The sequence below is a fragment of the Centrocercus urophasianus genome, unplaced genomic scaffold (genome assembly GCF_019232065.1).
Source record: "Centrocercus urophasianus isolate 14NV4802_14NV808 unplaced genomic scaffold, USGS_Curo_1.0 seq_27, whole genome shotgun sequence".
In the NCBI taxonomy this organism is placed as follows: domain Eukaryota; kingdom Metazoa; phylum Chordata; class Aves; order Galliformes; family Phasianidae; genus Centrocercus; species Centrocercus urophasianus.
Window position 1 is genome coordinate 6,300,784 of NW_024884833.1, and position 14,495 is coordinate 6,315,278.

At 36.5% G+C, this 14,495-nt stretch overlaps 1 protein-coding gene across 1 annotated transcript in view; it reads right to left on the minus strand.

Moving 5' to 3' along the window:
* Nucleotides 1–14,495, minus strand: part of SLC24A2 (solute carrier family 24 member 2) — a 102,798-nt gene that overhangs the window by 19,434 nt on the left and 68,869 nt on the right. The window contains exons 5-6 of the mRNA XM_042826877.1: nucleotides 3,578–3,673; nucleotides 1,390–1,478 (exon numbers count right to left, since the gene is read on the minus strand). Coding sequence (XP_042682811.1) covers nucleotides 1,390–1,478; nucleotides 3,578–3,673 — 185 coding nt within the window. The remainder of the gene's footprint in view (nucleotides 1–1,389; nucleotides 1,479–3,577; nucleotides 3,674–14,495) is intronic.

A 14,495-nucleotide genomic window follows, 5' to 3' on the forward strand; every position in this document is an offset into this window, starting at 1 on the left:
AAGGTGGACACCATGGATATGGATAACATAATCCAGATATATTTATGTTCCAGTTAAATTATACCATTTGTAAAGGATAACAGTGTTTAGAAAGTTGCCAACAGAAATAAACAAACACTGTTATTTGGACATCATTTTTCTTTTTTTTTTTTTCCCTATGGCTTGCAGAACCTTTCTAGGAAAGAATTTTATCCACAGTGATATACTAGCCATGAACAAGGCAGAATGATCTCTAATTTGGACAAAAATTTTTGTCAAACATAAAGCAAGTGAAAACAGCTAAAATATTGAATCCTAAGCCTTGCACGATCCAAAACAAAACAGAGGCCTTGCATTTTTTGCAAGATTTTTCTGTTTGTAAATGCAAGACAGTTCACTTCATTAGTATTATGGGGAAGATCATACTATGGCATAAACCTCTTTTCAGCACCTTTAAAGCAACTTTCTTATGTCAGTACATATAAACAAAATCATTATACCAAATTCTATGTCACAGACTATTTTTAATAAGACTTTCTTTCTCTGTGTAGGTTTGGCTGGTTCAGCCTAAAAGCAGTGTTCAAGTGTAGCAAAATCAATTCACCACTTTTTTCTACTTGTTTCCCTACTTGGGTTGTAGGTCAGACTAGTGACATTTTAAAAAATTAAGTCATTATGAAAGACCATGGGAAGGCCTATTTTGTCAGTCAGCTTCAGCTACACCTGAAAATTACAGCTGACTTCAGAGAGAAACCAGCTCATTCATATAGCCATTTCAGTCACAGTGTGAGTTACACAGAATTGCAGAGTTACTTACAAATTTACGTGCTAAAAGAACTCAATTTAAATGTTTCATTTCTTCCTACCTAGATTTTAACCATATACAAGAAGAGTCACAGAAACACTACGATACCATATTAAAACTTAATTTTGCATGCCTCAAGATAACAGAAGCCAGAGTGGAAAAGTTTGCACACTTGCATTCAGCTCCTAGTTTTCACCTACTTTTTAACTATCCTATGAAGCACAGTGTGACAAGCTCCCTTCGGAAGAGAACAGGTTCTGTGCAATATCATGATAATCAGACAAGCGATTTCCACTCGCTATGATGTGAACATGCTATCTGATGAGCACAAACACATTTCCTAAAAGAATACATTTTAGACTACTATCTTATCTGACATGGAAGGGCACTGGGCACAAGAGATACGTGTGCAAACAGACTTCAGTTCTTACATATAGCAAACCACAATGTAATGTGTTCAGTAATAAATGAAGGTTATATTTATCTTAGACTTCCTATCTGCAACTTTTTGCTCCTAAGAGGCATCTTTTCAGTGAAAAGCAGAATCAAGCATGCAATATATTTACTGATATAAAAACAAAAATCAGAATTAAAAAAGCACCAACCTCCTCATCAACATTATGGGCAATTCCATTCTGCACTGGTCCTGAATCGCTTGGTGGTGTTACTGCAACTTCCACTTTTGCACCTTTCTCTGTGGTATTATCCGTAAATAAGAGCAAGAAAACAACACAGTATTAAAAACCAAATCTATTAGTGAAACTGCAGTCACGTATTTAGCCTGTTGAAATCATCAAATACTGACAGTGGACAAACCTTAAAAAGAGAGAGACCAAAATCCTGGCTTTTGTTTGACCACATTTTGAATCAATTTCTTGTAAGTAGCAAACTTGCGTTTGAAGAAGCCATCATAGTGGGAACTGTGTTCTAGAAAAATGTACATTCTTTGCAATACTGCATGCTCCTTATGCTAAACTGAGCATAACATTTCAGGTAAACTACAATATATAATGTTCTACACACTGAAGAATGCAAGTGAGGGGTTGCTTTCAAGAAGAAATAACTTCTGTAACACACTAACCTCTGCAGTTTCGAAAGTTACTTCCAAACTGTAATAAAGTTCCTTCTTCTTCAAAAATACAGGATAAGAATGAATGGATGACCTTTAAAACAGAATCCTATTGCCCTTGTGCAAAACTGTACAAGGGATTAAAGGAATAAAACTGGGCCTTCAGTTTCTGACAGAACATTTATTCAAATTTTTTTCTGACTTAGTCTATCTTGGAATTCTCCTAACAGCTATCACCGCTTTCGGTATGTGCCAGATGAAAATGTCAATGGCCAAAAATCCCTTGGACAATTTGAAGTAATGGGGAATAGCAATAAGAAATGTCTTATACAAGTTCATCGTGCATTATGGTATGCTCTTATGAACGTAAGTAAATACAGCTGTCAAGTTACATTACTGCTACCCAGAGATTCCTCTAAATTAAAAATCTGAGATCACAGCCAAAGCTGAGAGCCAAGACCGTCTTTAATTATTTCAGTATTTCTTAACCCCACACTCAGCATTATGGTTTATCAACTGTGTCCCATTCAGTTGCTCGACTGAGGAAGTAAATTTTGTCTAAACATAGCACGAGGTCAGGAAAAGTATCATTTGAGAAAATGATTCAGCTTTTATCAGACACATTTGCATATGGTTTTCTAATGCAGAGAATATGCCATGGTAGACAAAGGATAATATGGATTTCCTTTTGGTATAGGAACTTTTGAAGTAAAAGACAAATTCTTGCCCTCAGTGAAAAGCCACTGTGAGCTAATTCCGTACAATTAATACAGATGGGCTTAAATGACTTTCAACAACTAGTAGATTCACAAATAAAATCTTAAATAGGAAGGTTGTTTCTCTTTGAGGCAGGGGGTGTACTACATAGAACACATATAATCCTAGAGCAGTGGTTCTTGTTCTACAGAGACTATACCCATCACTCTGTAACGTAGAAGCTACTTGTGTGAAATTTCTGATAGGTTTCACTTACTCTCTAGAAAACTTTTAGAGCTCCATAAAATGAGAACTGGTGAACATTGTTTCCTCTGGATAGGTAAAATATGCATGTATGGCTGGATTCAGTACATGGAACAACAGGGCAAAGCACCACTAAGAAACGAGCTGGTAATGCTATAAATCACCTGAGACTACCTCAGTTATCTGTTCGGATTGTGGGGATGGTGTTTATTTTGCAGAACTGATTAACAAAACTTTTCCTTTAACAACACTGCACTGGGGCTGAGCTAACTGTAATTGTGTTGCTGTCCTCTACTCGTGCAAGTGGTTCAGAAACGCAGACATGGAGAAACCACAGAGCTTAGTCATACTGGTCAATACTCTCTTTAGACCTATGGGTTGAACAAGCAGATTACAGGGAACAACAACAGCAGCAATCTGCCCCTGCGTCAACCTTTCACAACTCAATAAACTCACTGAATTTTGACAGGTAAGTTTTGCATCTTTATTTCTGCCAGTTCCTCACTTGTCCAAAATCAGTACTGCATTTATCTCTTCAGTCCTCCTAGGAGGCTTTCTAACTGCAAATCAGACCTTCTCATCTTGCACTTAACTCCTGTACTATCTTCAGATTTCATTCTCTTTTCTATAGGGAATCAGAATATGTTTAGCAAGACAGTAAAAACAAAGCAATAGAGGAATTAACCTCTAAGGATTTACAAGCAAAATGAAACAGTGAAAAACAGTCTCAAGAACACACAACAGATCTGCATGGCTGCACTCACCATGATTAGCAGCTCCATTCTGCCTTTCACTGTCTTCCACCTGGCACTTCTTTTTGGCGATCTTATGCAGAATTGAGGCCCTCTCCTTGAATTTTCCTAAAAGAAAGCATTATCATTATTCAGATGCAGATATTTTGAGAGGCAAAGTTTGTTTGCCATAGCTTAGGATCCAAAAATCACTGCTAACAATCCATTTCCATCCTTCCCCAAAAGCAAACGCTATTAAACACTATCTGATGTTCTTACTAACGCTTTTTTGTTTGTTTGTTGTTTTTTTTTCTTCCCGTTTTGCGAACTCTGCAAGAAGTAGAACAAAAAATGGAATCCAACGTTTCTTCTGAAGCAGTCAGTAAAGTTCCACCTAAAAAACTACTGGTGTAGGATCTGAGGCTAAAGAGAAGATGAATACAGATGAATATGGATATTACGAACAAATACACACAGTTTCAGGTCTCAGCTAGTAGCACAGTACAACAGAATTTATGATGAACCCATACACCACATTATTGTGGGTGTGGTCAATCTTGTCACTTTGCACTCAGTATGCCCCCATAAATTCTACTGATACTTCAGATAGGAATGATGAAATCTTCAGAACAAATTATTTCCATGCCAGCTTCTCAAAGGAAAACTTCCATCTCACCATGTTGTCTCCCATGAGGTTAACTGGGAGTTATACAGCTGCCTTCAGGACAACTCATCTCCTCCGAAAAGAAAGCCCCAAGTCCTATTGCTCTTCATTGATCAGTGTTTCCAAATGATACATTCATACTAGGCAATGTCAAAGTAGGCAAACTTAAGCAAAACAAATTCACTCCTTCCTCCACTTTAGTTGATCTGTCTACGTAAGAGCTCTTTGGATAGCTTATCATAGCACATGTGTTGTAGACAGATGCTGTATGCCCTTCTCTATTGCATCCTCATTGGTTTTGCTTTATAGGACTTCTTTTCTCTTTTTTAAAGTATAAGTTGTTGACTAAAGTATATAGCATTATTAGATAGAGGTTTTGCAGTTTTTAGCTATTCATCTCCAGTTTAAAATTCCACTGAAAATAGTTGAAACACTGAAAATCAACACTAAAAGTTGAAACACTAAAATCAACAAAAAACACTGAAATAAAAAAGACAGCAGGCTTAAGGTCAAAATATATTTCAGTGGAATCACATAATTGATTAGCAATGCAAAATACTACTGGTCATGGATGAACACAGGTAGCTGGATAACAGAAACAGATCACTGTTTCCAAGTTAAAATAAAAGACATACAAGAAACAATCGTTGGTTAAGAAAGAAATCCTCCCTTCCCTTCTCACAAATCAAAGATTATCAGAAACTACACCATCACAAGAAGTAGGTTCAAATGCATGTATTAAAGCCTTTATATGTGCAGAAACTTATGCACAGTACATAGGGACTAGCAGTTACCATTCACTTGGAAGTGGAATTCTCACATCAACAACAAATCACTTGGAGAGAATTAAAACATCACCAAGTCCTAACAAGCAGTATTATCCTTCCAGCAGCCCCTATCTTTTCATTAGCATATCATGCTCAGTGTAGGTAACTAAACAGCGGGAGGAAATGATTAAAAGACATAAAATCAAGTACCGAAAGCTCCTGAAATGAAGCTTCATTGCTGTAAAAAAAGTACCACCAGTCTGTCTGAAGACAGAGCAAAGTAAAAGAACACAGGCCTATGACTCCCCTTTCCATTTGCCTTCCCTTTTTGTCTATAAGTTTCAAACAAACCAAATCAGACCTTGTTCAGCAAAGGGGAAGGACAGACCCACATGGACAAAGAACCACCCCGGGAAATTTCAGAAAGCCCCACAAATTTTGACTTAGGCACAGATCTTGCATGTCTTTTTTCTCTCAACTCCTGGTGTCATTAAAATAACCCACAGGAATTCAATGCCGTCATTATTGTTCTAGGAGAAGCTAGAAGTGTGTATTTCCTATATGCTGTAGGTTTTTATACCCAAGCATAGTTTTCACAGCAATTGGTTTCACAAGTGTTTGGATTGATGAAAATATTTGACAGCACAGACCTGAAATAGGATATTCGTTCCAGAAAATACTTATTTAATGTAGATTTGCTGAACTCTGACAAATGTTGCAGTTCATTTTAGTTTAGAAAGAATAGCTCTGCAAGAACAAGAGATCAAGGCCAGATGATTAGCAAAGAAGGTAGCTTAAAACTGAATTGGTTATATTTGAATATATGCAAACAAATCAGTATTGTGTAATACATACACCTTGATCTGCATGAGTAACTCCAGCTGGCATCAGAAGGAAGAGATTTTCTTGCTGATCATGAATATATTAAAAAAATGCAATCCTTGGACTACAATCTAAATTACAGACTACAGATTCCTTGCATGAGAAGCCTCCGATTTTACAGAAAAGTAATTGATCTTCAGAAATTCACTTGTCTAAAAATTTAAGACTTTACAATTTGTCTACTTCTCAGTCTCAGATCAAACACAATCTACTACATCTATGCACAACCAGCACCACAGCTAAGCTTTCATGTATCAGAAGACACCAAATCTGTGGCTGCTGAGCAGTCAGAACTGTGCGTTCCAGTCCTGCTGATGCCCGGTTGTGGAACACATCTGAGGGGTGGCAACTGATCAGTTGTGGAAATTCATCTCACGTGATTTCAGCTTGAACTGTAAATTGCTGCAGAAGTGCCACCTGAAAATAAATGTAGTTTTGTCAAGTCCTAGGCTGCTGGTTGAGGTTACTTGACAGCACAGGACTACTGCAAGGGTTTTTTCCCATCCGGTATGGTCTATCACTTCTTTAAGTTGGGCAATTGATTAATCAGCAATTAATATAAATTTCTGACTAAACAGAAGCAAATAAAACGGAGATCAGTTTCAAAAACATGGAGCCCAGAGGCCCTCTGGCTGTATCTGCTATTGCCACCTGTCACTTTCGCCTACAAAAATAGATGTGCCTGTGCTTCTCCACCAGAGGATGAAAAATCTGCTGCCTCTCTCCACTCAGGGCTTGGAGGTCCCGGGGTAAGGTTGTATGACATTAGAAAAAACTAGAAATCTGCAACTGGTTTTACATGTTTCTGTGGCTAACTTATTGCAGAAGATGTATAAAAACCTAATTCAAGGAGAAAAAAAAAGAAAATAAAGCGTGAAAGGGATGATGAAAATAAGTGTGATGTGAAGTGTGTAGGGATTATACTTCTGAATATTCAAATAGAGAACTGAAAATATAACGCACGTTGATCTAATTGCAGCTTCTAAGGTATTCTGTTCATTATTGCTTTATGAAAGACATGAAAATGATGGTGACAGTTGTGTTTAAGCTAAATTGTATCATAGGCTCTTGTCAGTGTTAATGCTTCTTCAGACAAAGAGCTTCCTTCCTTCTTTTTGTTACTGGAAGATTTTTGCTACTGGATTTTAGCTACTGCTACAGCATGCTCTTTGATTGTTTATTCATGAGGAGGGCTTTCTGAGGTGACATTGAATATTAATAGCATTACTTCAGTGTAGGCACAGTAATAATAAGTACATATATTATACATAGCATACTTGCAAGGATATTTTCCCACAAGTAGCTATATTTAACTAACATAACAGGATTTATAAAAAACCGAAGACAACTTACGCAGAAATCGCTTTTGAAAAGGCAGGTTTAGTACTACGGAATAAAATATTAGAACTTTAATATATCCAACTCTGAGGCTAGAACTAGAAATGACATTCACAGCTTGACTGGAGATCAGACATACTGCAAAAGCTTTATTTCTGGTAGCCCTATCTTAATTGATTCTGCTGACTACTCATTTCAGGCACTTTAGGGTCCTTCAGAAGTGTTCTTACACAGCACAGAGACTGATGTTTGCCAGGTAAAATCTCCTGTCAAGAATTATCTCTTATATTGGAACCAACCCTGTGAATCAGACAGTGAATCTGTGCAGTTAAGTGTGGTGCTACTGGGCTGCCCTACAAGTTGATGGTCATGCCTGCTCCAGAAGAAACCACCATCAGTCAATGATAGAAGGAACCATCTTTCATAGATGGCCCCAGAATAATATGGACTTATTTGAGCAGCAGCAGTACATACAGAAAATGAGAAGCAGTCAAAAGTTACCAATCGCGACAAGAGTAAGTCTATAATGAAGGTTTTCTATAAACCTTTTTAATATCAAGATCAACCTAAACTATAATCTAAACTTGAATATGACTGTGTTTATAAATACAGAGAAAATAAGCTCTTCACCTTTTATGTTCAGCATTAAAAATAAGTAGGGATAGTTAGTTAACCTTTCAACAGATCTCAACCTTATTTCTCTCCTCAGATAGGCCACTAACTACTTATCTGAGCACTCACAACATCTGCCAGGCATCCTAGTCAAAGAGTTGTACAACAGCCTCGATCTTATAGAACTCAGGACTCAGGCCTGGAAAATTTTGAATTACAGAAATGCTGATGAATTCGGACTGAAAATGTGGGAGAAACTAAGGAACTGCACTCCTGAATAAATATAGTTAACTGTAATGCTTTTTATTAGCTGAAGAACTCCCCAAGATTTCAGTGAGCCCTGATTTAGACCCTAATTACTTCCTTCCTGTATTGTTAGAATCAGGATTTTAAGTTGAATACCTTCTGCATTGCAATTAAGCATGCAATTAGTTTTCCACAAATACTCATGCCTACTTTTTAGAATTCATTCATTACTTTTGAGTAATACAGTAAACTGAAGTCAGTACATAATTTTTCTCAAGCCGAGAGGTTTAGCCAAGTGATTTCAATATCCATAAACAATCTTCCTGAATGCACTGTAGAATATTACAAAATGAGCATTTGTAATTCATACTATACTGCAATATGTAACTTATCAGTGTGGTTTTGCATGTACATTCTTTTTTAGCTGTATTTCCTTATCTGAAAGTAGCAAAACTGAAAAGTTGAAAATAAAAACCAGAAAAAAAGAACCAAAGCTTATTGCACTGTCAATGAGGTCATGCAAAAAGGAATCATTCAAAAATGGAGAAACTGAAAACAGAACAAAGAAAAATGAAATAAAAAGTAAACACAGAAAAGCCTTCGAAAGAAGCTGATACAAACAATTCTAAAGTATTTCTTACCTTCTTCAGTCATTGTGTCATAATATTTTAGGTTTCCATATGATCCAAGCTCTACAACATCACAGTAAAAGACACAAAGATAAGGAACCAGCAGACAGTCAAGAAATGTACATGTTTTTGCATGTGCTTCATATCAACAGTGATTAATGAGAAAAATTCTGCAGGACAGTGACACATAGATTACAGAAATGGAAGTGCCTTTCCACCCCCCTGAAATTTCACTTTTAGGTGAATGAAATGAAATTTCCATTTTAGAAGAGCAACTTGTGAGAGCGTGTTAGAAGAAGCGCAGAAATCTACAATTCAACCTTGTCAAGGTGATTACCAACTTGTCCCTATATTATTATTGTCCCTACATATTATATTATTGTCCCTATACTATATTATTGTCCCTATATATTACCAAGGTGTCCCTATGTTTGGGAGTACATAATAATCCTTGACAGGGCTAGATCAGCAGGATCTTTGAAAACTAAACTATTTAACAGGTCTCAGGCCGTACACACAAATACTTACATGTCCAAAACATACAAAAAACATAATGTCAGAAATTGTGTGTAATACCTTCTCACACACACTGTTCTGACTTGATGGCTTGTTACAAAGGGGTTGCTTAACTTGACCACTCTTGTCATTCGTGAAGTCAGAAAAGATGTATTTACTCACTTTACTGGGGGTTATGAGACCTAAATTCATTAAACCATTAACTCGATCTTAATAGAATGAATTATTATGCACTCTCAGGGCAGAGCAAAAGCAATGCAGAGAGCTCTGGATCTTTAGGGCTGTGTTTATTTTTCTGTGTGATACAGTCTTTTTTTTTTTTTTTTTAATTACAGATTTTGCTTTACACCTCATTTCTGAGTGAAAATGTCATTTTTTTCTTTAAGTTTTGCATACATATAAATTCAACAGTTAGTATTGGTGTCAACTTTCTGCAAAAAGGACAGGAATAATAAGCACAAGGAAGAATTTTTAAGCAATCTGTTGAGGAATTTATGGATGATTTTGGTTGCTAATTTCATAAAAAATTTTACAATTTAGATTCTGAACATCCAACCTTTTGATAGAGTGTAATCATACAAAATGGATACTAAACAGCTCAATAGTGAAGTTTTCTTTGGAAACACTCCCTCTTCATGTTTATGAAACTGCTTAAGAAATTAACTACAAAATGCTGGCCATTTATTTTGCTTTTAGCTGATGCACCTCACGATCTCTCAGTATTTTTCCACATAAGTGAATTCACTGGAGGTCTGGCCATTACTTCTTAAATGTAAAATAACGTGATGATGCATAAGGCTGATACTTTGAAAGACCCTAATTTTTAATCTATTCTTGGATACCTAAATTTTCCAAAAAAACATTTAACTCAGTGCAAAGACAAAAGCTGTGTAACTGGATAATACAGTGCTACATTTTTAAATGAACTGTGATTTATTGTAAGGATTGCTTCATGGACATACTTTAATAAAACCAATTACAAATATTGGCACACTCCTGCTTGTACAATGCTGTCTGTTATCTGCACATAAGTATGACCACTGAATTTACTTTAAGTCTTTGTTAAGGGAAAAAAAAAGTCATTAAATAAATAATTTAATATACTGTTTTATAATAGTATACAATACATACATTGCTTTGTAACACTGTTCTTATTCTTGAAACATATTCTTTGTAACTACAATTACATAAAGGAATCGATTCTCCAATCGTCTTGATTTTAGCCCTAAAGATTTGAGTTCTTTACCCTGGGAGAGCTCCCAATATCTTCAATATGGACTTTCCTGCACAGAACATTTGGGACCACGTGTGCTGTTTAATTGAGGCTCCATGTCCACTGACTGCAGGGACAGCACTTCTGTTTAAACTTATTTTCATTGATCTTTGCCCTGTCATGTCTGTGATCAGGCCTGCTAAGACCTTGGGTAAGGTGTCTGCTGGGGAAGAATGAGAGTGGAAGACAGATGCCAAAAGGAGCCTAAGAGTAATCAGAGAAATGGGAGTACATGCAGGAGACAACACTGCCAGAGAGAGAGTGCAGAAGCTCATGGAGAAATGAAAAGTAAAAATGCAGATGACAAAGGACAAAGTTGAGAAGAAAGTTGTACCATGGTAACAAACTGAAGAACAAACAGAAAGATAACACGAGGCCTCTGATTTCATGGCTGAAGCAGAAGAGGTTTCAGACAACGGTGACAATAACAGTGATTTGTGCTACACTTTCAGAAGGAATAAAAGCAGCAGCAGAAGGGCAGGGCACCTGAGACACTTGCAATCTGGTTTAGATCAGTCTGATTCCCATCTGAATTGAGAAATACAAGGCAAATAAGAAAGTAAAACAGAGACTCTGACGTTACAAAACCAAAGAAAAGGAATAGAGAGGCATGAGTACATGATGCTGACAATAATTACGTTCCAGGCAATACTCAACACAACAAGGATTAAACTAGGCTAATTCTTGCAGTTATGAAAATTATTTCCAGGAAAAATCTAATCTTGCTGGTGAGATTATGCTCTTTAGAGCTTTTTAGTCCTGTGTGCAGAAAAGAACATTTTATATGATCAGTGGTCCACTGACTGCAATGCACACAGTAATGATGCTGCAAACTGTAGCTGCATATTTGCATGAATTATTTTCTGGATTTCAAGATTGCTTGAAATCCACAAAGTCAGTGCTGCTTAACAACACCAGACATCTGCCTTTACAAGTCAGCCTCTAACGTATCAGCTACTGCTATAAAGCAAATTTTGCTGCTGTAATAAGATTCTGTTCAGTATGGCTGTAAGTAAGCTCAAACTCAATTGAAGTACTTAAAAAATACTGGAAGTGGGAAAGTTTTCTGCTTTTAAAGTAAACTTATTTTAAATGGTCCTGAAAATCTGAAATGCCAAGATAAAAAGTGCTTGAAAAGATATAAAATAAATCCAACATTACTACAATTGGAGAAGTCCAGCTTCATGAACATGCTATGTGGTTCCCATAGGGAGAGCACAGCAGAAACACTGGCTGCCAGCCAGTACAAGCATTCCCACTGGCTGCATAAAACGAAAAGGTTGCAGGGATGCAGATTAACAACTGATTCTCAACATTGACAGAATCAATGAATTAATTCATTCCTTTCTGCATATTTTTACACTGAGAGAAAACAGGGGGCTTCTAGTAATCCTGTTTGACATTCCTGTGTCAATGCTTACTATGACAACACTTACCTTATTACCTATTGTTCCCTATTGCATATAGTACAACTACTACTAAGTGGTTCTACTGTAGTTGCCACACAGTACCAAAGTAAACAGAAGAATATTGTTACTCAATGGTAGCACACTGATTGCAATTCCAAACAATATACCTAATTATTTTCAATGCTCATAAGTACCATCTGTGGTGAAATACTTATTTCTGCCACTGTAGTGCAGTGCTGTGGGCTCCCATGGAAGGAAAACCAGTGTTCCAGATCTCTTTGATCTCCTGCCACAAAAATCTCAGATATTGCAGGTGTCCCTAGTTATATCTGAAATCAGCCCCGCCTAGAGATTCTAAGAATACTCAGAGAACACACAGCTACTTTAAAGATAGCAACCTATAGGTGTGTACCTCTTCATGAAAAATATGAATTCAGATTCTCAGAACAAAGTAATGCATTGTTGTGAGAATCACTCATTGAAGTGAGTTTCTTAACCAACCATAAGACTTGCACTTCCCGTAAAAATACACATTTGCATAAAGATTCATTTCACACATCTTCAAGGTAATTACAATGATTCAAAATTGACATTTCTTTTATTCTAAGCAGAAGTGCTAAGGGGAAAGCACTGATGATAATCCCCTCAATGTTCAGTGCAGTTTCACTGTTGTATCTGACTTTTCAAAACATAAAGGCATCAAGGCTTAATACTTAATCGACATCAGTGGCAACTTTGTCTGACAGGGAACTGTTAGGCTTCAGGAACAAACACATGAAAAGCACAGATCTTTTCAGTTGTTTCAAACACAAACTCATAAATTCAATAGGCTGAATACAAAAGATAGAGTGAGAAGTGAAATGAGAGAGTAAGGGCTCAAAGCTGATGATACCAAGAACGATCTTGTGGCCAAGAACTGCAACTTAAAAACAGGCAAATGATTATCTAAAATATTGTAAACACAAAGCCTAACCAAGTATTGGAGGCAGAAGTACATTTTTGTGCAAGAGTTGCACATCTGCCTCTGAAGATGAGCCAGCAAGTTCACGAGAACCCACCTGAGGATGTAACAAGGACTTCACTTTGGTCATCCACCCTTACCCTCATTCTTCTGTGTTCTACTGTGTACAAGTGGGCATATGGAAAAGGGAAATTGTATATGAACTCAATATGCCACTAGTCGGACCAGGCCAGATTTTCATCCTATGTACTCAAAATATACTCATTAGGATAAATGGGTGATGTCTGCACCAAAAAAAAACCAAAAAAAAAAAAACCAAACCATCAATATTTACTCATCTCTTTCACTGAGACAAATCTCATGTGGGATTGTCTTCTCTTTCTGAGTGGGACAGAATGAGCAAGAAAGAAAACCACAGAACCAGCATCCCAGCAAGAGAGACTACAGAGGATTCACAACTAGTGACTACTGCTCCCTGCACTCTCAGCACTGCAGGTTCTGAATACTACAGACTGACGGGCTTCATGGACTATAAGCAGATGGTTTTTGTTTAATTTCATGTTTAGAAGCGATTTTAAGGTTGTCTTTTTTGCCTGCTTTACTGTTCTTTATGAAGTCTTCAACATTTAACATGATGATTTTTTCCTTAGTTACATTCTGGATGGCTTTTTGTGAACAGCCATCTTAGAAATTTCCTTTTGGAAGGATAGTTAAGCCTTTCTTAAACCCTTTAAACCTCTCTAATAAGACTTCTGATTTGTGCCTACTGTTGCCATGTTTTACAGCATCTTCTTTTATTACATACTTTTTTTCAAAGAAAGCTGAGGAGTTAGGCCAGAGGGCTAAGAGAAATTCACGTTATTACATCAAGGAGGTTGTCTTTTCCTGACCTTTTCTATTGCTTTTCCTAGCTGTCATGGACCTGAAAATTCAATCTAGGAAATTCAATTAGATAACCAGAGCCAGCTCTAAACATAAAAAGACCACTTCTGAAGTTTTGCTAAATACATTGCAATGGCTATGCAATCTAAATTTAAATCAATATCTCATTTTTTTCATCAGTGATATTGGACTAGGAACAAAGGAGTCCTGATACTAGAAGCATGTAAAGCATCTAGCCGAGATTAATGTTACATGTTTATAAAGACAATTTAAGGTAAAATACAAAAATCCACCAATTACATGGTATCACACATTGCGATTTTTGAAAAGGAAGATTTCCTTTAAAAAAAAACTACTTTAACTGAATCTCAATTTTAATTTGACTCCAATCTTCTATGAACTACATAAACCTCTTAGCTTTCTTACTGGCTACTTTATCTTCTATATAGGATAGACTGGAACTGCTGTAGGTGTTAGCATGTATTGCCACTAGAGAAAGCAGATGTTATAAATGGTTAAAAAATATTTCCTACTGCCTCCAGATAATCTAAACTATGCCATTTACAATTCAGTGCTATAGCCTACATTTTCACTTGTAGACTTTCAAGCTGGAAGTTCTTGCAAAAAGAGGGCATGCCGTTGAGATGGTGTAATGTTAAACATAAATGGATCTCTTCTGGATTTGAGTAATACAGTAAATAATAATAATTGCACACATTTTAGAATTATATCTAATAGTTGTTTTATTAACACTCCTAAGCAAATAAATATT